This window comes from Gorilla gorilla, chromosome X (assembly GCF_029281585.2).
Source record: "Gorilla gorilla gorilla isolate KB3781 chromosome X, NHGRI_mGorGor1-v2.1_pri, whole genome shotgun sequence".
Lineage (NCBI taxonomy): Eukaryota > Metazoa > Chordata > Mammalia > Primates > Hominidae > Gorilla > Gorilla gorilla.
In genome coordinates, this window is record NC_073247.2 from 142,054,749 (window position 1) to 142,078,357 (window position 23,609).

The 23,609-nt window shown below is 40.5% G+C and overlaps 1 protein-coding gene and 1 pseudogene across 4 annotated transcripts in view; both read left to right on the forward strand.

Moving 5' to 3' along the window:
- The first annotated feature begins 1,900 nt into the window (after positions 1 to 1,900).
- On the forward strand, positions 1,901 to 4,091 carry LOC101148928 (SNRPN upstream reading frame protein-like; annotated as a pseudogene).
- Positions 4,092 to 11,735: 7,644 nt separating this feature from the next.
- The window catches only part of SLC25A14 (solute carrier family 25 member 14), a 34,665-nt gene continuing 22,791 nt past the window's right edge, over positions 11,736 to 23,609 (forward strand). The window contains exons 1-5 of one of the 4 annotated variants that reach the window (XM_019019806.4): positions 12,921 to 12,984; positions 13,115 to 13,361; positions 18,193 to 18,286; positions 19,554 to 19,701; positions 22,261 to 22,355. In XM_019019806.4, the coding sequence (XP_018875351.1) occupies positions 13,287 to 13,361; positions 18,193 to 18,286; positions 19,554 to 19,701; positions 22,261 to 22,355 (412 nt within the window). In that variant the 5' untranslated portion in view covers positions 12,921 to 12,984; positions 13,115 to 13,286. Of the gene's footprint in view, positions 11,813 to 12,497; positions 12,985 to 13,114; positions 13,362 to 18,192; positions 18,287 to 19,553; positions 19,702 to 22,260; positions 22,356 to 23,609 lie in introns of those variants that run through there. The other 3 variants (XM_019019807.4, XM_055376631.2, XM_019019805.3) reach the window with 3 other exon arrangements.

The window sequence follows — 23,609 nt, forward strand, 5'->3', positions numbered from 1 at the left end:
TTTGGCAGTATCGAGAGGTGGGTCCTTTAAGAGTTCTTTATGTATTCGAGATACTAAACCATTATCATATATATAATTTGCAAATATTCCCTCCCATTCTGTGAGTTGTTTTTTCACTTTCTTGGTAGTGTCCTTTGAGGTCCATTTAAAAAAATTGATAAAGTCTAATTTATCTATTTTTTCTTTTTTATTTATTGTTTATAATATTCCCTTATTATCCTTTTGATGTCTGGAGGATCCATGGTGATATCTCCTTTCTTATTTCTGATATTGGTAATTTGCATCTTCTTTCTTTCTCCTGATCAGTCTGGATACAGATTTTTACATTTTATTGGTCTTTTCAAAGAACCAACTTTTGATTTAATTGCTTTATCTCTGTTTTTTCCTATTTCCTATTTTATTGATTTTTTTCCCCTTACCATTATTATTTGCTTTCTTCTGCTTACTTTAAGTTAAATTTGTTATTTTTTTGTTTCGTTTTTTGTTTGTTTCTTAAGAGCAAAGCTGAGGTCATTGATTTGAGGGCTTTCAGCTTTTCTAATATAGGGATTTAGTGATTTGAATACTCTTCTGAGTACTGCTTGAGCTGCATCCCACAGCTTTAATTATGTTGCTTTTTCATTTTTCTTTTAGTTTACAATACTTTATAGTTCCCCTTTCAATTTTTGTAGCAGTGAACTTCAGGGACATGTGTGGAATATCTGTGCCCAGTGAAGGCTGTTTCCAGTCTCAAGGTCTGAGGCTCTGATGGAATGCTTAGTCATATATGCACAACTGGCCATGGCAATTGAAACTCAGGAGGCTGGGCGTGGTGGCTCATGCCTGTAATCCCAGCACTTTGGGAGGCCGAGGCTGGCAGATCACTTGAGGTCAGGGGTTCGAGACCAGCCCGGCCAACATGGTGAAACCCTGTCTCTGCTAAAAATACAAAAATTAGCCAGGCGTGTTGGCATGTCCCTGTAATCCTAGATGCTCGGGAGGCTGAGGCAGGAGAATCACTTGAGCCCAGGAGGCAGAGGTTGCGGTGAGCCGAGACTGTGCCACTGATTGTGGTCAGGACCCCAACAACGAAACCAGGTTCACATACATCAATCTTGATGTTTGGGCAAAGCAACCCTAACAAGGTGCTATGGCATGGTGCATTACTCCAGGTGTACAGAACAAAACAGTCAATCCATCAGTGACCTAAAGAACATGCTGAAGGCTACATTCCCAAGGGGTGGCTTGGAGACATGCAGGGAGTAAGCCACCAAACATACTGTGTTAACTCCTTCTTCACAACAACCAAACAGAAGAATTCTCTATTGCTAACCACTGCCACTCTGAGGTACAGGTTAGATGTGGGAGTAAGGGATGGTTAGGGATTGGGCACCATTTGGTCTACTATTACACAAAACCAGGAGTCACTTGTTTTAATGGAAGTTACTCTTTTTTTTTCATTTAAAAATATAAAGACTAGACATCTCTGCTTTGTGTGGGCTTGCTTTCCCCCGATCACATCAACCTTCCCAGCTCTTGGAACAGAATCCAAAGTCCTTAGCATGATACACAGAGCCCCACCTGATCTCCCCACCCCCCGGGAACTCCCTGCCTTCATCTCCCACTGCCCTCCCCCTTCATGGCTCTGCTCCAGCCATGCTGGCGAACACACACCAGGCCCCTGCCTGCTTCAGGTCTTTGCCTGGAGTGTTCTTAGAAATCCTCATTACTGTCCCCTCATCTCCTGCATGCCTCTGCTCAAAGATCACTCCATTGGAGGCCTCCTGGCCACTGTAGCTAAAACAGCTGCCCCTGCCATTCTCTGCGCCCTTTCCTCACACCTGACAATATATCGTTAACCTGAATATTTAATTATTTTTTACCTGCTCCTCCTCCAACTCCCAATGAGACTGTCTGCACCATGGGGGCAGGGACTGTTTCTGGTTCGCTGGGAGGTCCTGAAGCCTAGCACCATGCCTGGCACAAAATTGGGGCTCAGTAAGAGCCTAATGAATGAATGAATTAGGTATAGATAGACAGTAGGTGGAGGGGAAGAAGGAGGGTATTTGGAACACAGTAAGATATTTTATTTTCAGCTCTAGGCTGTAGAGGAAATGCCCAACTAAATTCTTAACTTTTCTCTCAGGACTTAAGTTTCAAATGTTATATTTAATACCATAAAATTTATTTTATAAAGATGATTTGGTTTCCTCTTAGAGGCTAACCTTGTCTAATAAGTTTTTTCTTTCTTTCTTTTTCCCTGATGACAAGTCACACATTTATAGAAGAAAATTTAAATGATGCAGAAAGGAATAAAGTAGAAAGTGAAAAGTCTACTGGACTGGAGGTTAGGGATAGCTGTGTCAGCAGGGCTTATCAAAATGTCCCTGTGGATAAAATGGCCACATCAAACGGTCCTGCTCTGCTGTTTATGTTCTTTGCCTATTTTTAAAGGAAAATACCTTCGAGTGTTTGTATACTTAGAATCCAAAGTCCTTAGCATGATACACAGAGACCCATCTGATCTCCCCACCCTGGTACCTCCCTGATCTCATCTCTCACTGCCCTCCCCTCCCCTTTAATTTACTATGAGCTTTACAAGTTTCTTTTTAAAAAAATTTACAAGTTTCTTTTAACTTGTAAAGCTCACTGTATATTAAAGATAATAGCCTTTTGTCCATCAAATATGTTATCTTTTTTTTTTTTTTTTTTTTGAGACAGTGTCTTGCTCTGTCGCCCAGGCTGGAGTGCAGTGGTGTGATCTCAGCTCACTGGAACCTCCGCCTCCCGGGTTCAAGTGATTCTCCTTCCCTTCCTCCCAAGTAGCTGGGATTACAGGTGTGTGCCACCACACACAGCTAATTTTTGTATTTTTAGTAGAGACGGGGTTTTGCCATGTTGGCCAGACTGGTCTCGAACTCCTGACCTCAGTTGATCTGCCTGCCTCAGCCTCCCAGAGTGCTAGGATTACAGGCATGAGCCACTGTTCCCTGCCTTTTTTTTCCCTCCAATTTATTGCTTTTCTTCTAACTTGGTGGTGTTTTCTGCTGTTCAGAAGTGATTTTTCATTGAGTGGTCAGTTTTATTAATCCTTTGCTTTTACTGTCTCTACCTTTTGTAGTGTGCTTAGAAAGGTCTTGCTTACCCCAGGGTTATAATAATACTGTTCACCTACATCTTCTTCTGGTACTTGTCATGGTTTGATTTTATTCTGTCATGTTTAAATTTTAAGGCACGCCCCTTTTTGGTGATAATAGACATGTATTGAGTGCTTACGATGTGTCAGGCTCTGTTCCAGGTGCCTTACGTGAATCAGCTCATTTGAATGCTCAGTAAGTCCAGAGATAGGTCTGGTAGATCCTTGTTTTCACAGGTGAGGAAACTTGAAGACAGGGTGATTGGGTACTTATGCAAGACCACACAGCTAGCGAAACCTGGTCTGTCAAATGCTAAAGGCTACATAGGGTTGTTGTAAGGATTAGAGTTGTTGTACGTAAAGTCTCTGGAATATAGTAGGCAGTCTATAGATGGTAGGTTTTATTAATTATTATTACATAGCTCCCATAAGCATAATTTCTGACGGCTGCATATTATTTGGAAAATTGTGTATTTCAAGGTAAGTACGTTTCTAAAATATTATTCCTTTAAAAGCATGTTTAGAATTCCATGGGAACAAACAAAACTTTTATTTGAGAAACAATTGTCATAAAAAGAAATCCCAGAAAGATTGCATTAACGTGTGTTTCACTGAGCAATGGGATTTTGTGTGTGTGTGTGTGTGTGTGTGTGTGTGTGTGTGTGTGTGTGTGTGTGTGTTGTGTGTGTTTAAATCTTTGTTGGCAGAGCAGAGCGGCTGGCCGCTAGAGGTCTCTGATGCCCGAGGAGCTGTCAGTGGCACGCTGGAGAGAGCAAGGGATCACTAACACCTGAGACGGACTACAGACCAGCACGTGCCAGAGGTGGAAGTCCAAGTTAAACGCAAAAGGACCACCTCCTGAGAACCAAGAATGTCAGTTATACCCGAGGCTTCTCAGCAGCAGCAAGCACCTGTGGTGAATTTCCAGGCTGAACTGAGACAAGCATTCTTAACTGAGACACCAAGAAGTGGTTAAAGCCGTACTGGAACAGCAAGGAATCTGATTCCAAGGAAAAACCAGTCAATGTAATAAAGATATAATCTGTAATTTTTCAATGTGATGTAGATTCATTTAGTCTGTCTTTTTATGTTTGCTGCTTTCATTTTTTAGGAAAAGGCTATTACAAGGTTGATTTTGATTTATTACCTTTTTTTTTCCTTTGAGATTTTTCTTTTTTTCGACTTTAAGATTAGAATGCTGTCATTTCTGAGGGTTTACTATTTACTTTTTATAAAATAAGAGCAGAGAGGAAGGGGGTTTATTGATAAATTCTCTTCTAGCTTTTCTTTATGTCTTTTTGCAATATTACCCCTCAACTTGAATTAATTAGGCCTATTTATGCCACCATTTTGAGTTTAAATCCAAGGAGACAAACAGAAAATTTCTGAGAAATTCTCCTTTGTTGAATCATTTATACCCAACATTTTCAGGGGTTTTTTTTGTTTGTTTTTTGTTTTTTGTTTTTTGTTTTTTTGAGACAGGGTCTCACTCAGTCACCCAGGCTGGAGTACACTGGCTTGATCTCGACTCACCTCCGCCTCCGCCTCCTGGGTTCAAGTGATTCTCCTGCCTCAGCCTCCCAAGTAGCTGGGATTACAGGTGCATGCCACCATGCCTAGCTAATTTTTGTACTTTTAGTAGATATGGGGTTTTGTCATGTTGCCGAGGCTGGTATTGAACTCCTGACCTCAGGTGATCTGCCTGCCTTGGCCTCCCAAAGTGCGGGGATTACAGGCGTGATCCACTGCACCTGGCCAGTATCCAACATTTTTCTAGTAATTGCATGGGCTTGGTTGCAAGCAGATGGTGGAATCTGATCATTGTCCCAAGCTCTTCCCCAAGAGTAAGACAATTTTTCATTGAATAGCTGGGTACATTTGATTTTTTTTTAACCTAGAAATTCTTTAGCTTATCAGTTCAGTTCACACATTCTTGTAAATTTCTAAGTATAATATTTAAATCATACATTATGGTCTGCAAGTAGGACCATTTAATTTTCTGATATTTAATTATATCCTATTTTATTCTAGTCTCAACTGCTAGTTCTACCTAAACAATACCAGTTTAGGATTTCTTTAGAGCAGCGGTTGGTAACATATCTGGCCCGAAATTTTATTGGAACACAACCATGTTCACTTATTACATGTGATCTGTGGTTGCATTGGTGCTACAGTGGCAACTTTGAGTAGTTGTGACTGATCGAATGACAGGTACAGCCTAAAATATTTAATGTCTTGCCATTTAAAAGAAAAAAATGGCTGAACTTTGTTTTAGAGTAGCAGATTTAAAGAAGAAAACACCAAAGTGAGGCCAGTGAGGCTACTGATAACGTTATAGAAGGTGATGAATAAAGGATTATAGACGTTTATATGAAGTATACATTACAAGGTAGAGAATAAGATGAATTTCTTGGGTACTGGATGACTCGAAGAATCATGTTAAAACTTGCTACATAGGTAGATGGGTAGTTTTTAAAGACATTTAAACAATTGGTACCCTTTTTCATTATAAAAATATAAGGCACATGATAGCCAGGAAAAATAGATAAATAAACCATTATGTTATGAATATCAGTTCAATTTTTGTTTGGTACCTAAAAATTTACTAGGATATGCATCAAATTGGATACTTACCCAATTGAGATGCAAAGTGTAAATATTAGTGATATTAGCATGACTTTTAAATGTTTTGTTACATTGTTTTCTAAAAGCATCACTAGAAATATGGATTGCCACTAAAAATTAATAGACCATTAGTTTCTTAGGACCATTCTTTGTATTCTGTTTTTTTTTTTTGTTAAATAAATATTTCCAATAAAGGAAAAAAGTTGTCTATATTTCAGTTTTCATAAAACAGAATGTTTAAACATTTTTTCTGATCAGAAAATAGCCACAATAACTGCTGTATTTTTAAAAGGCTGTGATGAAACAATGCTGCCACTCTGGAAAACAGTTTGGCAGTTCTTTAAAAAGTTGAACATAGAATTACCATATGATCCAGCAATTGCTCTCCTAGGTATATACCCCTAAAAATCGAAAGCAAGGACTCAAACAGATTCTTGTACACCAGTGTTCATAACATGTATAGTAGCCAAAATGTGGAAACAACCCAAATATTATCTACAGAAGAGTAGATAAACAAAACGTGCTCTGTACATACAATGGAATATGACGCAGGCTTAATAAGGAGATTCTGATACAGGGCACAACGTAGATGAACCTTGAAAACATGTTAATCGAAATAGGCCAGACACGAACGGACAAATGTTGTATGATTTCACTTAAATGAGGTACCAAGAATAGGCAAATTCATAGAGAAAGTAGAATAGTAGTGACCAGGGGCTGGGAGAGGGGAGAGGGGAAGTGATTAATAGGCTTCTGTTTGGGAAAATGAAACATTTCTGGAAATAGACAGTGGTGATGGTTGCACAACATTGGGAATGTACTTAATGCCATAGAATTGTATGCTTAAAAATGGTTAAAATGGTAAATTTTATGTAATGTCCTTTTTTTTTTTTTTTTGAGACAGGGTCTCACTCTGTTACCCAGATTGGAGTGCAGTGGCACGATCTCGGATCACTGCAACCTCCGCCTCCCAGGTTCAAGTGATTCTCCTGCCTCAGCCTTCTGAGTAGCTGCAACTACAGACGTGCACCACCATGCCTGGCTAATTTTGTATTTTTAGTAAAGACGGGGTTTCACCATGTTGGTCAGGCTGGTCTTGAACTCCTGACCTTAAGTGATCCACTTGCCTCGGCCTCCCAAAGTGCTGGGATTACAGGTATGAGCCACTGCTCCTGGCTGTAATGTACATTTTTCTATAGTGAAACAACAACGGGCCAGGTGTGGTGGCTCATGCCTGTAATCCCAGCACTTTAGGAGGCCGAGGCAGATGGATCATCTGAGGTCAGGAGTTCGAGACCAGCCTGGCCAACATTGTGAAACCCTGTCTCTACTAAAAATACAAAACTTAGCCTGGCATGGTGGCACACGCTTGTAATCCCAGCTACTCAGGAGGCTGAGGCAGGAGAATCGCTTGAACCTGGAAGGCGGAAGTTACGGTGAGCTGAGATCGCGCCACTGGGCTCCAGCCTGGGTGATGGAGTGATACTCTGTCTCAAAAAAAATGAAAAATTAAAAAAAAAAAAACAACAACGATAACAAAAGGAGCCAAAATTAGCCTCTATCTCATAGACTGCTGGGTTTAAATGAGATAATTTGCATGAAGTGCTTAGCAAAGTGCCAGGATCATAGGGAATACTCAGTAAAGGAAAGATAAATGTTTTTCTAATAATGTAGAACCATTTAACTATAGAATGAGCTTGTTTGGGGGTGGAATAGTGAGCTCCCTGCTACTGGAAGCGTTTAACAGGGGGCAGAACAGACTTCTTAAAGTTTCATATGCAAAGAAATCATCTGGACATAGTGTTAAAATGGAGATTCTTATTTAAATAGAGTCTGACTGAGGCCTGAGAGTCTACATTTTTAGCAAGGTCCAGGTGATATTGATGTTGCCAGTTGAGTGCACTTGAGTAGCAGGAGGCTAGATGATTCCTTAGGGGGATGCTGGAGAAGCTATGTGATAATTCATCAGATGGAGCAATGAGATAGATCTCTGCGGCCTACTGCGGGAGCCACTCACCACATGCGGTTATTGAGCATTTGAAATGTGGCTAGTCCAAATTGATATGTGCTGTGAATGTAAAATACACAAAAATGTAGTATGGAATAGACTAAAATATTTACTTAGTAATTTTTATATTGATTACATGCTGAAGTGATATTTTTGGATGTATTGGGCTAAACACAATATTCAGAATATATATACATATATATATATGTATATATATGTATTATTTTTGAGGGGGAGTCTTGCTCTGTCGCCTGGGCTGGAGTTCAGTGGCATGATCTTGGCTCACTGCAACCTCTGCCTCCCGGGTTCAAGCCATTCTCCTGCCTCAGCCTCCCGAGTAGCTGGGATTACAGGCACCCACCACCACACCTGGCTAACTTTTTTTAAAATTTTTAATAGAGATGGATTTTCACAATGTTGGCCAGGCTAGTCTTGAACAACTAACTCAAGTGATCTGCCCGCCTTGGCCTCCCAAAGTTCTGGGATTACAGGCATGAGCCAAAGAATATTAATATTGGGATCGCTTGAGCCCAGAAGTTTGAGACCAGCCTGGGCAACATAGGGAGACACCGTTTCTACAAAATAAAAAATAAAAGCCTAGTCGAGTATGGTGGTGCATGGCTATGGTCTCAGCCACTCAGGAGGCTGAGGTAGAGACTTACTCGGACCCAGGAGGTTGATGCTGCAGTGAGCCATGATAGTGCCATTGCTCTCCAGCCTGGGTGACAGAGATAGACCCTGTCTCAAAAAAAAACAACAACAACAATGTTTAAAGGGCTATTAATGGAAGGAGATCAAGCAGAATCTAGAGGGTGACACAGGGTTAGAAGATTTTCTTTTTGTGGTAACCTGGGAAGAATATGAAGCTGATAGGAAAGATAAATGGAGAGGGAAGGTGGCTCTCCAGGAGCAGCAAGGAGGAGTGAGTGAGGTCTGCAAGGAGGCATAGGTAAGACTAGGTTTATGCAATATTTACATAAACATATAAAAGATGGAAAAATGTTAATGCTGGTATCTGGGTAGTGGGGATGACGCTTACATTTTACTTACTTTCGTGTGTGTGTGTGTGTTGTTTGTTTTTTTGAGACGGAGTCTCACTCTGTTGCCCAGACTGGAGTGCAGTGGTTCGATCTTGGCTCACTGCAACTGCCGCCTCCCGAGTTCAAGCGGTTTTCCTGCCTCAGCCTCCTGAGTAGCTGGGATCACAGGTGTGTGCCACCATGCCCGGCTATTTTTTGTATTTTTAGTAGAGACGGGGTTTCGCCATGTTGGCCAGGCTGGTCTCGAACTCCTGGCCTCAGGCCTGCCTCGGCTTCCCAAAGTGCTAGGATTAAAGGTGTGAGCCACTGCACCCAACCTCTTTTGTGTTTTTATCTTTGTTTGTGTGTGTTTAAAATTTTTCTTTTGTGTTTTCCTTTCCCCTCCATGAAGATGCATCACTTTAAAATTGAGGCCGGGCGGGGGAGTATTACTTATTATGAAAACAAAAGCAGAAAATCTGCTTCCCGATGTAGGAGGACCATAAGTTAGGGATAGCCAGCCCACTGATTCCAGCACACAAGGACATAAGGCCACCCTCCAGAAGCACATGACATGAACACACCTATCTCAAGAATTATAGGATAAGCATGTGTGTATGCATGGTGAGGACTAGAAGGAGGCTTTTGACTATCAAGAGTAGCAGTGGATGTTTGGATTTCAGGTAATTGCTACCTTCCTTCCACTTTTGTGTATAGTTTAGTGATTTATAATAACTATGTATTTTTTATAATCAGAAAAAATAGTAAAGCTATTGTAATGTTGAAAACTATATATAGTCTTCACCAAAGAAATTAATAGTCCCAATGTACACTGCACTGATAAAATCACATCTTAGGCTCTCATTCTCCTACTGGCCCGGAAGAAGCAGTGGCCATATTGTGAGCTGTCTGTGGAAAGGGTCACGTTGCAGGAAAACGGGGGCAGCCTCAGCAGCTGAGAGTGGCCTCTGGACAACAGCCAGAAAGAAACTGAAGCCCTCAGTGCTACAGGTGCAAGGAAATAAATTCTGCAACAATCTGGGTGAGCGTGGAAGTGGATTTTCACTCAGTCAAGTCTTAAGATAAAAATACAAGTCTGGCCGACACCTTGATTGCAGCCTTGTGAGATCCCAGAGCACAGCACCCAGTGAAGTCATGCCTGGACTCTTGATCTACAGAAACTGTGAGACAGTACATGTGTGTTGTTCTAAGCTGCTGAATTTGTGGCAAATTTTTAATGCAGCATAGAAAATTAACACACACTCCTACTAGCAGTATGTGAGAATTTCAGATACTTTACAACCTTGCCAATCCTCAGTCCTTTTAACTTTGGCCACGCTGGTGGGTGTGTATTGTAATTTTAATTTTCCTGATGAATAATAATGTTGAACACTTTTTAATATGCTTATTGGTTATTGGATATACTCTCTTATGAAGTGCCCCGCAAGCATTTTTCCCATTAAAAATTTGAGTAGCCTATCATTTTATTACTGTTTTAGGAGTTCTTTACATATACTGGATATGAAATTTTGTAGGATACATGGATTAAAAATCTACCATTGTGGGGCTTGCGTTTTCACTCTTCTTAATGGTGACTTCTTTTTTCTGGGGGGTGGGGGGGATGGAGTCTCACTCTTGTCGCCCAGGCTGGAGTGCAGTGGCGCAATCTCGGCTCAATGCAACCTCCGCCTCCCAGGTTCAAGCGATTCTCCTGCCTCAGCTTTCCGAGTAGCTGGGATCACAGGCGTGCGCCACCACACCTGGTTAATTTTTGTATATTTAGTAGAGACGGGGTTTCACCATGTTGGCCAGGCTGATCTCGAACTCATGACCTCAGGTGATCCACCCGTCTCGGCCTCCCAAAGTGCTGGGATTACAGGCGTGAACCACTGTGCCCAGCCAAAAAAAAAATTGAGGCTGGAGCACAGTGGCACGATCACGGCTCACTGCAGCCTTGACCTCCCGGTCTCAAGTGATTCTCCCACTTCAGCCTCCGGAGTAACTGGGACTACAGTCGTGGCTAATTTTTAAATTTTTGGTAGAGGCAGGTGTTTCCTTACATTGCCCAGGCTGGTCTCGACCTCCTGGGCTCAAACGATGTTCCTGCCTCGGCTTCCCAACTATAGTATAGATGAGAGCAACATAGCATAGTGGTTAAGAGCAATCCCAGCTCTGCCATTTTCTAAATTACTCTCCTAACCTTATATGACCTCAGTGTTCTCAACCGTCAAAGGGGGAAAATAATAGTACCTGTCTTATAGGGTAGTTAGGAACACAAAAAGCTCTTGGCACCACCCTTGGTACATGGTAGGTACTGCACAATGTCAGCTAATATTATCGTCATGTGTGCTGCCTGGAGAAATTTTTAAATGGAAAACAAAACAAACAAACAAAAACACAGGCCAGACGCGGTGGCTCACGCCTTTAATCCCAGCACTTTGAGGGGCCAAGGCGGGTGGATCACCTGAGGCCAGGAGTTTGCGATCAGCATGGCCAACATGGCGAAACCCCGTCTCTACTAAAAATACAAAAATTAGCTGGGTGTGGTAGCAGGCACCTGTAATCCCAGCTACTCAGGAGGCTGAGGCAGGAGAATCGCTTGAACCTGGGAGGCGGAGGTTGCAGTGAGCCGAGATCGCACCACTGCACTCCAGCCTGGACCACAGAGTGAGACTCTGTCCAAAAAAAACCAAACAAAACCCAACAAAATAAAACAAGGTGAACTAAAATGAGAAATATCCTTTTGGAAGAACATAGTTCCAAATATTTATTCATTCAACAAATAACCATTTAGGGCCAACTACCTTGCACTGACTTTTCCTTATAACACATAAGCAATAAACCCTATTATTGCGTACTCTCGCGTGATTAGGGAACGTTGTTAAGAGGCTCAAAAATCGGACGTCATAGCTCAAAAATCGGACGTCATAGCACATTGGCTAATGGAATCACCCAGGGGCTTTGCGGTTTCCCCTTCCAGCAGCCAGAGGGGCCAGAGTCGGAAGCTGGGGGTCGGACTCTTGGCATCTTCTGGTGGTTTATGAGGTTTGGATTAACTGGGATTTCCCGTTGGTGTTTTTCTGCCTCATCTGTTTAGCTTTTTGTGGTCCCCTTTTGGTATCCAACTTGCTCTTTCTTCAGTGAAGTTTCTGATTAAAGCAAGAGCTTCGAGTAAGGGGTCTGACCGTAATTTTTCACTGGTTAATGTCTGACGTCCAGTAGGTGCTGTCTGGATCATTCTCCGTCCCTCCCTCCCTTCCTTCCCTCCCCCCGCTTCCTTTCTCTCTCTCCCTCCCTCCCTCCTTCCTTTCTCTTTCTCTCTCTCTCTCTTTCTCTCCTTTCTTGGATGGAGTCTTGCTCTGTCACCCAGGCTAGAGTGCAGTGGCGTGATCTCAGCTCACTGCAACCTCCACCTCCGGGGTTCAAGTGATTCTCCTGCCTCAGCCTCCCGAGTAGCTGGGACCACAGGTGCGTGCCACCACACCCAGCTAATTTTTTTTCATTTTTACTAGAGACAGGATTTCACCATGTTGGCCAGGCTGGTCTCAAAACTCCTGGCATCAAGTGATGCGCCCGGACCCTCAAAGTGTTGAGACTACAGGCGTGAGCCACCGCGCCTGGCCTTGAACTTTCTTTTCTTATTGAGCCCAGGCACCTCACTAAATTCGGCTCACCCCTATGTCTCACTTTCCTACTTTTGTTTTGAAGCCTTTGCCCCACCCCCTCTACGTTGCCGCCTTTTTCGTACTGAGCGCGCAGGGCACTACGCCCACCACTCCCCTTGACCCACTCCTCAAGCCCTGATACCGGGGCTTGAGGCCCCTTCCTTTTCTAGTCCTTCCACGCGCCAGGTGGGTGGGTTTCGCGGTGACGAGGCGACACCTCTTTCTCCTCTGGCGAGCACGTTAACTCGGGAAGCTACCAAATTCTCACGCCTTAGCTGCCCTGCCTCCACCTCCCGCAAGTCCGGTTGCCCCTCTAGGCTTCTGCGCCTGCAGTGGTTCTGACCCTCGTCTTTAGAACTCTGCCGCTTCCGCCTCTTATTTCGCGCCTTTGTTTTTAGTTTTGGAAGGGGCGGAGTTGAAATGGCTGCGCCGCGGTTGCCGAAGCAACGCTTTGGTTACTTCCGTTGGTTTCAATGCTTCCGGGTTGGCGCTGCAGTGGCGTTTCCGACTGTGGGAGCCTCAGCTTCCCAGTCGTCCGGTGAGCCCGAGCAGGTGAGGGGGAGCTCCTGGACTTCCAGGCTGGGGAGCGGGGCTGGGCCGCGCCAGGCCGCGCGGGGCCGGGCTGGCCTGGTTCCCGGCCTGGGAGGGGCTTAACGGTCCTCTGGTCTCTCTCTCCCCTCAGCTGAGTCCCTTCCCTGTCTTTCACTCTTCTGGCATCGGTGATTTTACTTCTTCGATTGAACCCTGCTTCCTCGACCCCCCTGGGAGGCCGCCTCCTTCAGGCGCCTCCCTTCTCTCCACGAGCTCGCTCTGACAGCTGAGGAACTGGCAAGATCCTGCTACCCAGAGGGTGAATGGGTATCTTTCCCGGAATAATCCTAATTTTTCTAAGGGTGAAGTTTGCAACGGCGGCCGTGATTGTAAGCGGAGTAAGCAAACACCTCCATTGTATTAGTGTGAGGGATACTGTTGAAAGATGCTCCCCTTCGGTTTCTACCCCCTGTCACTCCTGAGGTCAAGGCATTGAAGGCATCTATTAAAATGCAGTTCAGTTACTTGATTGGCATGACAGCTGTTATCAACATGAATTAGTTTCTCAGACAGGATAACAGCAGGGACATTTATGGTTTCCTGTCAGTGATTCCTTGTTGTTGTTGTTTTCCCCCCCAGCCTAGAGATGCCTAGCGTTATCATGAACTCTTCCCTCGTCTTCGTTCCCTACATCATCGAGTTCTTTGTGTCTTCATTGGGGAAGTCTATCTCTAACCTCAGTGCCAACAAGCATCTTTGTCTGCTGTACTTTGCACCATCCTAAGCTAGTCTCCCTGCCTCTCCCATTTATAATGTAATCCACTGTGTTTGCTGCAGCCCTAATAGGCTAAAATGTGGTGGATTTCCTCAAGTCACTTCGTTGTTAAACACACACACACACAAAACATGCAGCCCCCTCCTACACCCCCTACCCCCACCCCTTGGTTTCAAGCCTTTCAACATAACATGCTCCTTATCACACTTCTTGTCTGATACTGTTTCAGTCAACAAGGGAATTCTCTGTTCCAGTTAGGTTCCTTTCTTCTTAGCACAAACCATACTGATGCCTGCTTCTACATGCTGTGCTTGTTCCCACATTTGTGTTTCTGTTCATTCTGTCTCTTCCCTGCCCCTCTCCCTTACCTGCACCTAACCAGGTTGTACCTACCGTCTCTCAAGGTTCAATTTAGGTTCTCTCACCTCGGCAATTTTCAAATTAGTCAATCCCATGCTGGTTGTAGTCTTTTCTATGCTCCTCTTGCTCTTAAAGTTTGTACTACACAGTTTAGTACTTAATTTTTCTCTAACGCACTACTTTGATTTCTTCCACCAGATTATAAGCTCTTGAAAGGCAAGTACTGTATTTCGTACTTTTTTCTCTGTCCCATCTCATTGGTTATTCAGAAAAGACAAGTTGAGTGGTAAATATTGTCTTGGTGCTAGAACGAATATCTATGTTTTTCAAATATGATTATACCCAAAGTGCATTGCAGGTTTGGGCATTTAGCATGCCTTCAATAAATATCTGCTTGGCTCTCCATTGTTACCTTCTGAATCTGAGAATCTCTGATTTCTACTCTTTCTTAAAGGAGAAAGCAGGAGAGGCACCCAGAGTTTCCTGACCAGATCTTGGGAGTAGTATAGGGCAATGTAACTTGTATTGTAGGACATTCTTACTTTCACTCATTAGTCTATCAAATTTTCCGAAGTCAGATCTTCAGAATAAATGTTGGCATTTTGAAGACAATTTTCATTGGTTTCTTTATACAGTAAAAATATTTAGGGTACTATATTTTTATTTTACCTTAGATATGACTACTTTTACGCATATCTGGGGTTAGCCCCTACAAGTTAAAATAATTTTTAGAGGGCTTGGGGTATTTTACATAAGTAATTCCTTGGAACAAAAGCAAGGGAACAGGGTTCGCAGGCAGAGAATATCCGGGGATCAAGATAGTGTCATACACAGGGTGTGTAGCATTGGCCAGGTCCAGCAAGTTACCTTCCTTGTTTCCTCTGCAATCTTTTATATACAGGCTGCATACATAGGTAAAGGACGTCACACTGCAAAACCAACTAAGTATTGAATGGATATGTATTCAATTCTATGCAAGCTATAATGGGGGTTATAAAAAGTACTGTGAGATATAGTATCTTCCTTTGGGGATCTTACTTAGTTAAGAGAGGAAATAACATTGGACATCTTGAAGTTGACCCTCATCCTAGTCATTATTTTTATGCCTGAGATTAAGATATAGAAGGGATAAAAGAAGGTTCAAAAAATATTGCACACCTGTAGAATAGGTGTGACACAACACGCATGCATGTAGACAACTTTATGTAAAAGACTTGGAGGTTTCAGCTGACAGTTTAATGATTTGATAGTGTGATGTGGCTCCCAAAAAAGTGAGTGCAATTTTAAGCTCTAGTAATTGAAGTATAATGTGTCAAATGAAGAGAAAGATCATGGATATTTAGCTCGAGAAACATGAGATGTAAGAGAACATCATAGCTGTCTTTAAATATTTGAAAGGCTTGCCTAGGGAAAAAAGAATGCATTTGTTGAATATTACCTCCAAAGACTGGGTACAAATTAGAGGAAGACAGACTTTTGGCTCAATATGAGGAGGGAGTGTCTAAAAACAGATCTAATCAAAGATGATCCAGGATTTCTTCATAAGATTTTTTCCTAACATTGGAGTGAAAGAGATTTTACTATCAGATGGGGGTAGGGAAGTCGTGATTGTGGCAATGGTGGGTTTTGCCTGTGGTCTCCAGATTTTTGGATTTCATGGGCCAGTAAAATGTAAATGAAAATGTGGGAAGGGTACACAAATACAGGCTAGTTAGCCTGTGCTCCAGGCGTAAGAAGAATCTGATCTGTTAATAATAGACAGTCCCTAAATTAAATACATTTAGCTGAAAAAAAAAAAGGACTAAGTGTCCTTATTTTTTTCATTTCGCCCCAGAATTGTGGGAACTTCATTAGGGAACCACTGGGCTAACTGGCCTAAGATTCAGCGACTGGTCTTTCATCTTCCTGCCATGTCCTCCCTGTTCCCTGCCTTTCACTGATTCATCATTGCTCCCTGAGCACATTTTCCTTATTAAAGGGCTGGTAGCAGCTTGTGAAGTTCCGATAGAGGCTTTCTCTGTAATACAAAGAGTTGAAAAAAGTTGTAAGGAGAAAGTTTTGGAGAGACAACTTTAAGTAAAAGTAGCTGTCTGAAACCTTTAAGACTATTTGGGGCAATCGATAAATTTGTGAATGGAGAGTTAATTTTTTCCTCACAAACTCAAAGAGGGGATATGCCATGGTCTTGCTTTTCCATCTCTACTCTCACCATATGTGTCATATTTTACTATCAATTCTAATTGGAAAATGTGGGCATAGCTAGAAATGGTGATAAGGTAGTATTTAGTCTTCAAGACTCCTATTTCCAGCTGCAGTTGATACTTGAAGTGGCTATTCCTACTTTGCTCATTAGAATTCTTTTCAACAACTTTCCCTCAAAAGGGCTATCTATCCCAGACTCTATATGTGCTATGCTTGAAAGGAAGCCTCCATAATGATTTTTGTGGCCTGTAACTAAAACATTTAATCAGCGTGTTTGCTATCTTCTCTGGAAAATTGTATTTTGCTTAGTTACAGAGAATTCCTTATGTGGAAACAAAGCAAAACTTTTAAAGGGATACTGTGACTCATAGCTGCTAACCCCAGATTGGGCAATGGGAGGGAGGGGTGGGCAGCAAGTAATATCTGTTAAGATGTAAATTTGGGTACTTAAATTTTTAAAAATGTAATAATGATAGTTAACTAACAATTATTGAGCTACGTGCCAGGCACTTTTAAAGGTGTTTTTCTTATATTATTTAATTTTCACAACAACCCTATGGTATAGTTTTTATTATTAGTTCCATTTTACAGTTCAGAAAGTGGAGGCATAGAGAGATTAAATAACTTGCCCAAGGTCACAGAACTAGTAAGTGGTGGAGTCAGGAAATGAATCTGGAGTTAGCATTTAAATTTTAACAGTCTGACTTCAGGAGTCTGCATTCCTCACCATAAACCACTTGGAAGTTGCTTTTGAAATTCAGAAGTATACATACTGTGAAGCTCTGAAAAAGGAAAATTTGAAAGGAATCTGAGAGTCCATGCTAAGAACAGATACTACTTTCAGATGGACCAGGATTTAGTAGGCAATGCCTAGAGCAGTTCTTAAGTGTGGAAGTATCAGGGTTATTTGGGATCTTGCAAATTCTCAGGGCCATACCACCAATCAGAAACTCTGGGGGAGAGGCCCAACAATCTATGTTTTAATAGACCTTCTAGATGATTCTAATACATGCTAAAATTTGCAAAACCTAGAGGCCAAAGCTGTGGAAAAAATAAAATCCAAGAGAGAACAAGCTGAAAGTGGCAGAAAAAGAGAGTAAAGCTGAAAAGATTGATGATGACAGGTCTAACGGGGGTGGGATAGGGAAGGAGAAAAGGGAGGCTGGGAGCAGAATACGTTGTTAAAGAACTAGAACATAAAAGAAGAACAGTATTTATATGTGTGTGTTTTAAAAGGCCAAGAGGAAGGAAAAGGAGATCCACTAGATGGATGTACGTTAAATGTCAGAGGGAAGATAGACATCATATTGCTATCATTCCTTTGGGCGCTAGAAGGAAGGTGAAAAAGTTCTTAGCTCAGCCTGGGCCTAGTTGGGGGGACAAAGTTATATATAGCTAGAAACCCTATAGTAGAGAGATAGGAGGGCTAAGAATATGAGAGAGTAGTAGTGTGAGCCTGTGCTTTGCACCTGAATCAAGCTAACTGAATACCATGAACTGCTTTTGTGAGATGCCTCAGCCTATATAATTTGAATTCTGGGTTCCTTCATTTGTAATTATCTAGTTGAATGTCAAAGTTGGGTGTGCTGGATGGACTGAAGCCTCTTCTCTGGGTGGGGACGAATATAACATTAAAGAAACTGGAGAGAATGAAGGGCACAGGTTGATCTCTGAGTGAATCACACGCCTACCCCTACAAAATGTCAGTAAAGAACAAACTCATGATCATCCAGCACATAAAACAGGATCCCCCATTTTGTGTCATTCCACTTGGTGGGGTTTTTCCTCTACATCTATTTTATTTGCCAATTTTGTTTATCTAAATTATATGATCAGATGCTAACAAATGCTCCTCACTCTTGTGCCTTGTTCTGATTTGTGTTTATTTTTAGCACCAGAAAAGTACCACTGTAAGTCATGAGATGTCTGGTCTGAATTGGAAACCCTTTGTATATGGCGGCCTTGCCTCTATCGTGGCTGAGTTTGGTAAGAATGTGAGAAATGACAAATCTGCATTATACGGTATAGATGGTAGCTTATGATGATGGTTATTTTTGGTGAAAGCTAGGTAAAAAATAAGAAGCTCACCTTATTTTGAAAATTGTCTCAAAGCCATGAAGTAATATTTCAGGGAAAGTACTACTGATGGTATGGCAGATGAGTTAAGAAAAGTCAAACTAAGGAAAGCTTTTTTGGTAGTTTAGTGATTTGTTAGTTTGCTAGGCTTAAGTAAAATACATGAATATATAGAGGGAGTTGATATGTCATAAGGGTTTTTGCTATATTTCTGTATTAATAGTCTTTTATGCTAAATTATTTATAAGCTTATTTGTACTGAAAGTCCTTTTTTTCAAACCTCTGTCCCATTTTAGAAGAAAATGTACTAACAAGATCAAACAAGATTCTCTTCTACATGATTTTAATTTTGAAATATTTTTAGATTGTCGTTTTTTCATCTTCCAGATGTTCTCTTTTCTAAACTATTCATGAGTGACTACTGATGTTCTTGGCATATCCTGTGGTGTTGTGATATTCGGGTCATCAGTGACCAGAGCTACCTAATCACCTTGTTAGTTTTACACCCTGAAATATATTTTGTCAATGTGATGACCACTTCTGTTTGTTGATGTAAGAGGTTTGGTTAAAGAAATTTCCGCCCCAAGCACTCTGCTGGTATTAGTCCTGAATTACCTAAGGGACCAGGATGAGTAGAACCAAATAAGACTTTGCCATTATCTTTCATAATATTAGGGGACTATTTGTTTCTTGTAAACAGATAAAAGAAAAACCCCACAAAACTTTGTAACACTATATAAGAGCATCTGGAGCAGCAATCCCATGCTTTCCTATCTTTGTGAAAATTTAGGGAGATTTTATGAGACACAGAGGTGGGGAGACTTGGGGTGGGAAGGGGCAGGAGGGAGACTGATAAATGCCAGATTATATGTTACAGATGAAATAAAAAACAACATTTAATTATTTTGCATTTATAATAGGGCAATCTGAAAGCATTTTATTATATTACAGTTTGAAGTATATTGTGGGTCAATTGGTGCTGCCTACGTATAGTATAATGCATTTCACTTACCACATGCAACTCATGTCCTCTGACAGTGGTATTCTACTAGAGCTCTTTTATGTGTTATAAAAAGGACTTTGTCTTAGGATTCAAATGTTGTCCTTGGCTTATATTTAGCAACAACTTAACTGTGATTCTTTGGACATACTTATAAATAAGTGTATTCCTTTATAGGGACTTTCCCTGTGGACCTTACCAAAACACGACTTCAGGTTCAAGGCCAAAGCATTGATGCCCGTTTCAAAGAGATAAAATATAGAGGGATGTTCCATGCGCTGTTTCGCATCTGTAAAGAGGAAGGTGTATTGGCTCTCTATTCAGGGTGAGACTGGTTCTTTCCTTATATCATTAACAGAAATGCTTTTTAAAGAAGCCATAGTTTTCAGCTGTCTGATAGTTTGTGTCCGTTTCATATTCACCATTTCAACTTGTAATTCAGTATTGATATGCCAGTTTATATTTCTCCTGCTTGTAAGTCTTGAGCTTTGGATTTTGTGTTCATTTGGTAATAAGTGATAATAACATTTTAAAATGGATATGTCATTGCAGCATAGACTTTCTGTGGATTTCCCTAGAGTCACTAATAGCCACTGTTAATAACAGCACCAATTAATTATATATGTTTTTGTGATATCCCTCCTGAGTTGGCAAATTCTGACTTTCTTTAAAATTTTCCTCTTTGAAAAAATATTATTCTTGCAGTTTAAACAGAAAGTGCATAATGAGAGAGAGGGAGACCCATCTTTATCATCACCTTTTGATTAGCCATAATTTTGTGGTTTACTGTCTAGTTTGTAGTTTATCTGTTGCCAGTTTCCTAGGCCACTCCTGCATCTAGGCTACCAGTTTATTACTCAGAGAATAGACATCAATTTTATTGTTAAACTATGTTACATCGTTAAACTATGTTAGACTTAATTTAAAAGGTAATTTTCTTGGGGGGAAAATCAAGTAGTGTATCCTGAAGCATCCTGAAGATGATCCACCATCCTGATTTGTGGATCATCTGTTTCACCTTGTTCTTTCATTAGCATGGATCATCACAAGATATTTTCTGATAGCAAGCAATAAAGTCAGAAATATGCATATTTAGTCATCATTTAAAAATCCTAACCATTTGAGCTGCTGCTGTCTTTCTATTTATACCTCCTACAGTATAGTTCTGCAATTTGGAAGAATCCCAAAGGAGGTATGAATGAGAATGTCTCCAGTTTAAAGGAGAACTTAAATAGGGTGGAATTTTGGCTCTAGTACCTCCTTGTTGATGTGATTAAAGACGTATCTGCAACTGTTAGGAAGTAGAGGTTGATTTTTTTAAAAAAATCTTTATTAGGTGAGCAATGATGTATAATTCTTTTTATACATTGCTGGACTCAATTTACCAATATTTTCTTAAGGAGTTTTGCATCTAAGTTCATGAGAGACATTAGTCTGTGGTTTTCCTTTTTTGTACTGTTTTTGTCTGGTTTTGGTATCAGGGTAATACTAGCCAAAATTAGTTGGGAAGCATTCCCTCTTCTGTTTTCTGGAAGGAACTGTGTAAGCTTAGTGTTAATTTTTAAAATGTTTTGTAGAATTCCCCAGTGAAATTATCTGGGGCTGACTATTTCTTTTTGGGGAACATTTAAATTCAGAATGCAAATTCTTTAAAGTTATCATAGTTTGGGGTGCTATAACAAAATACCATAGACTGGGTGACTTATAAACAATCGGAATTTATTTCTCACAGTTCTGGAGGCAGGAAATCTGAGATCGGTGCCAGTTTGGTCAGGTTCTGCTGAGGTCTCTTTTCTGGGTTGCAGACTGCCAAGACTTCTTATTGTATCCTTACATGGCAGACAGAGTGAGGGAGCTGTCTGGAATCCCTTTTATAAGGGCACTAATCCTGTTCATGAGGGCTTTACCCTCATGACTTAATCACCTCCTATTACCATCATATTGCGGGTTAGGATTTTAAGATCTTGATTTGGGGACGATACAAACATTCAGTCCATTGCAATGGGTATGAGTTTTATTCAGACTATTTGTTTTATCTAGTTGAGTTTTGGTAGCTTCTGGTTTTCAAGGAATTTGTCCGTTTCTTCTAAGGTGTTGAATTTATGAGTATAAAGTTGTTTATACCATACTCTTACTGTCCTTTTAATGGCTACAGGAATTGTAGTGCTAGTCCCTGTTTCATTTCTTATTTGCATCTTCTGTCTTTTTATCTTTGTGAGTCTTGCTAGAGGTTTATCAATTTTGTTGATTTTTTTTTAAAGAGCTAACTTTTTGTTTCATTGATTTTTCTCTATTTTCCTATTTTCAATTTCATTGATTTGTGCTTTTTATTATTTTCTTTTGCTTGCTTTGGGTTATTTTGCTTTTCTTTTTCTAGTTTCTTGAGGTAGGAGCATAGATTATTGATTTGAGACTCTACTCCCCCACCCTTTTTTTTTTAAATGCAAGCATTTCATGCTGTAAATTTCCCTCAGCACTGCTTTGGCTGCATCTCATACATTTTAATAGGCTGAATTTTGTTGTCATTTAGACCTGTGAATTAAAAAAAAATTCCTTTGACAGACACTTGGTCTGACCAATAGATTATTTAGATATATATTGTTTAATTTCTAAATGTTTGAGGATTTTTTCTTATTGATTTCTGGTTTGATTCCATTATTGTCAGATAACATATTGTATATGATTTCAGTTCTTTTAAATTTGTTGAGGTTGGTTTTATGACCCAGAATGTTCAGTTTCTTGCTGAGTGTTTCATGAGTGCTTGAAAAAAATCATATTCTGCTGTTGTTGGGTGGAATGAGATGGGTAGTGCAAATAAGTAGGCTGTCTAGATATGTATAATCTGAAAATGTTGAGAATAACTTTTTTACTTTTTTTTTTTCAGAATTGCTCCTGCGTTGCTAAGACAAGCATCATATGGCACCATTAAAATTGGGATTTACCAAAGCTTGAAGCGCTTATTCGTAGAACGTTTAGAAGGTCAGTATACTCACCCTCTTTTGAGGTGATACTCAAAGGGATTGTTGAAATCATGCTTAGTGAGAAATGTTGGTCATGAGGTGCCTGAGAATGGAGGAGAGTCACTGCAAAGACAAAGTGAGCTTGTTCTAACTTGGAATAAATCTTTGCAGAGGTGATATATGAATTAGAGAGACCTGTTCTTCAAATTTGTCCCTTTTCCTATCAACAAAAAAGGCATGTGATCATCCCAAAAGAAACATGGAACAATCTTGTCCAGAAAATTAATGCTATCTTCATCAATAAGAGGACTTCAACTGTAAGGCATTTTCTAGCTAGCAATTTTGATAAGCTTTTATTAGGCAGAATAATTTTAGGCTGTTTTCTAAATTCTGATGTACCTATGGCTACCTTATGCATATTCAGCATTATCATATGTCTGTTTGCTGCTGTAGCATTTTCCATCATGATACTACACTAAATGGTTATTTTACCACAGGCCTGGGGCTGTTGGATGTTTGGGGACAGCTGGAAAGCCTTTCGGTTAGTAATGTCCTTTGAATCACTTTATTGTCCTAAAGTCAACTTTTTCTGAAGCCTTTTTTTGGGGATTGTGAAGGGTTCTCTTCCACCTCTTTCTGAAATATTTTTCTTTCATAGATTCTTCACTTGGGTTTATTTAGTTTCTATTTGTGGGGTCTTCATGGTGTGAAGGAGCGGTAAAGATTGATTTTCACTATAGAACAATGTGCTCTGTGGTTTCTTTGTTCTTTTTTCTCACTGAGGAGATTTAGTTCTAAATGATTGCTTTTTCATATTTGACTACAGAAATCTTTTGTAAATTAACAGAGGCTAGGAGAGATCTCAGGCCTATCAAAATTAATATTCAAATAAGTTTTTTGTATTAGACATAAGATTTTCTCTTTTAACATTCAGTTCCTGAATCTTTAGAGTTGATGATTACCCAGAAAAAGACTTAAAAAGTATGTTCTTTAGATGTTTGAAAAGGTCGAAGGGGAAATACCACCTTCTGAATTCGTGTGTGGGATACTGATAGTTATGTAGAAGAAAAGGACGTGTTCCAGTGTCCTTTAGAAATAATGATGTTTTTAGAAATGATTTATATTTTACAAGTTTTAATATATTTTAGCACTGAATTGAGATCTAGAAATATTTGAGTTTCTTTATTTTCCTAAGCTTTTTGGTTCATTTCTAAAGTCATCTCTCTAACCAAGTTTCCCTTCCTCCAGTAGGTCAGTAGTATGTTCTCAAACT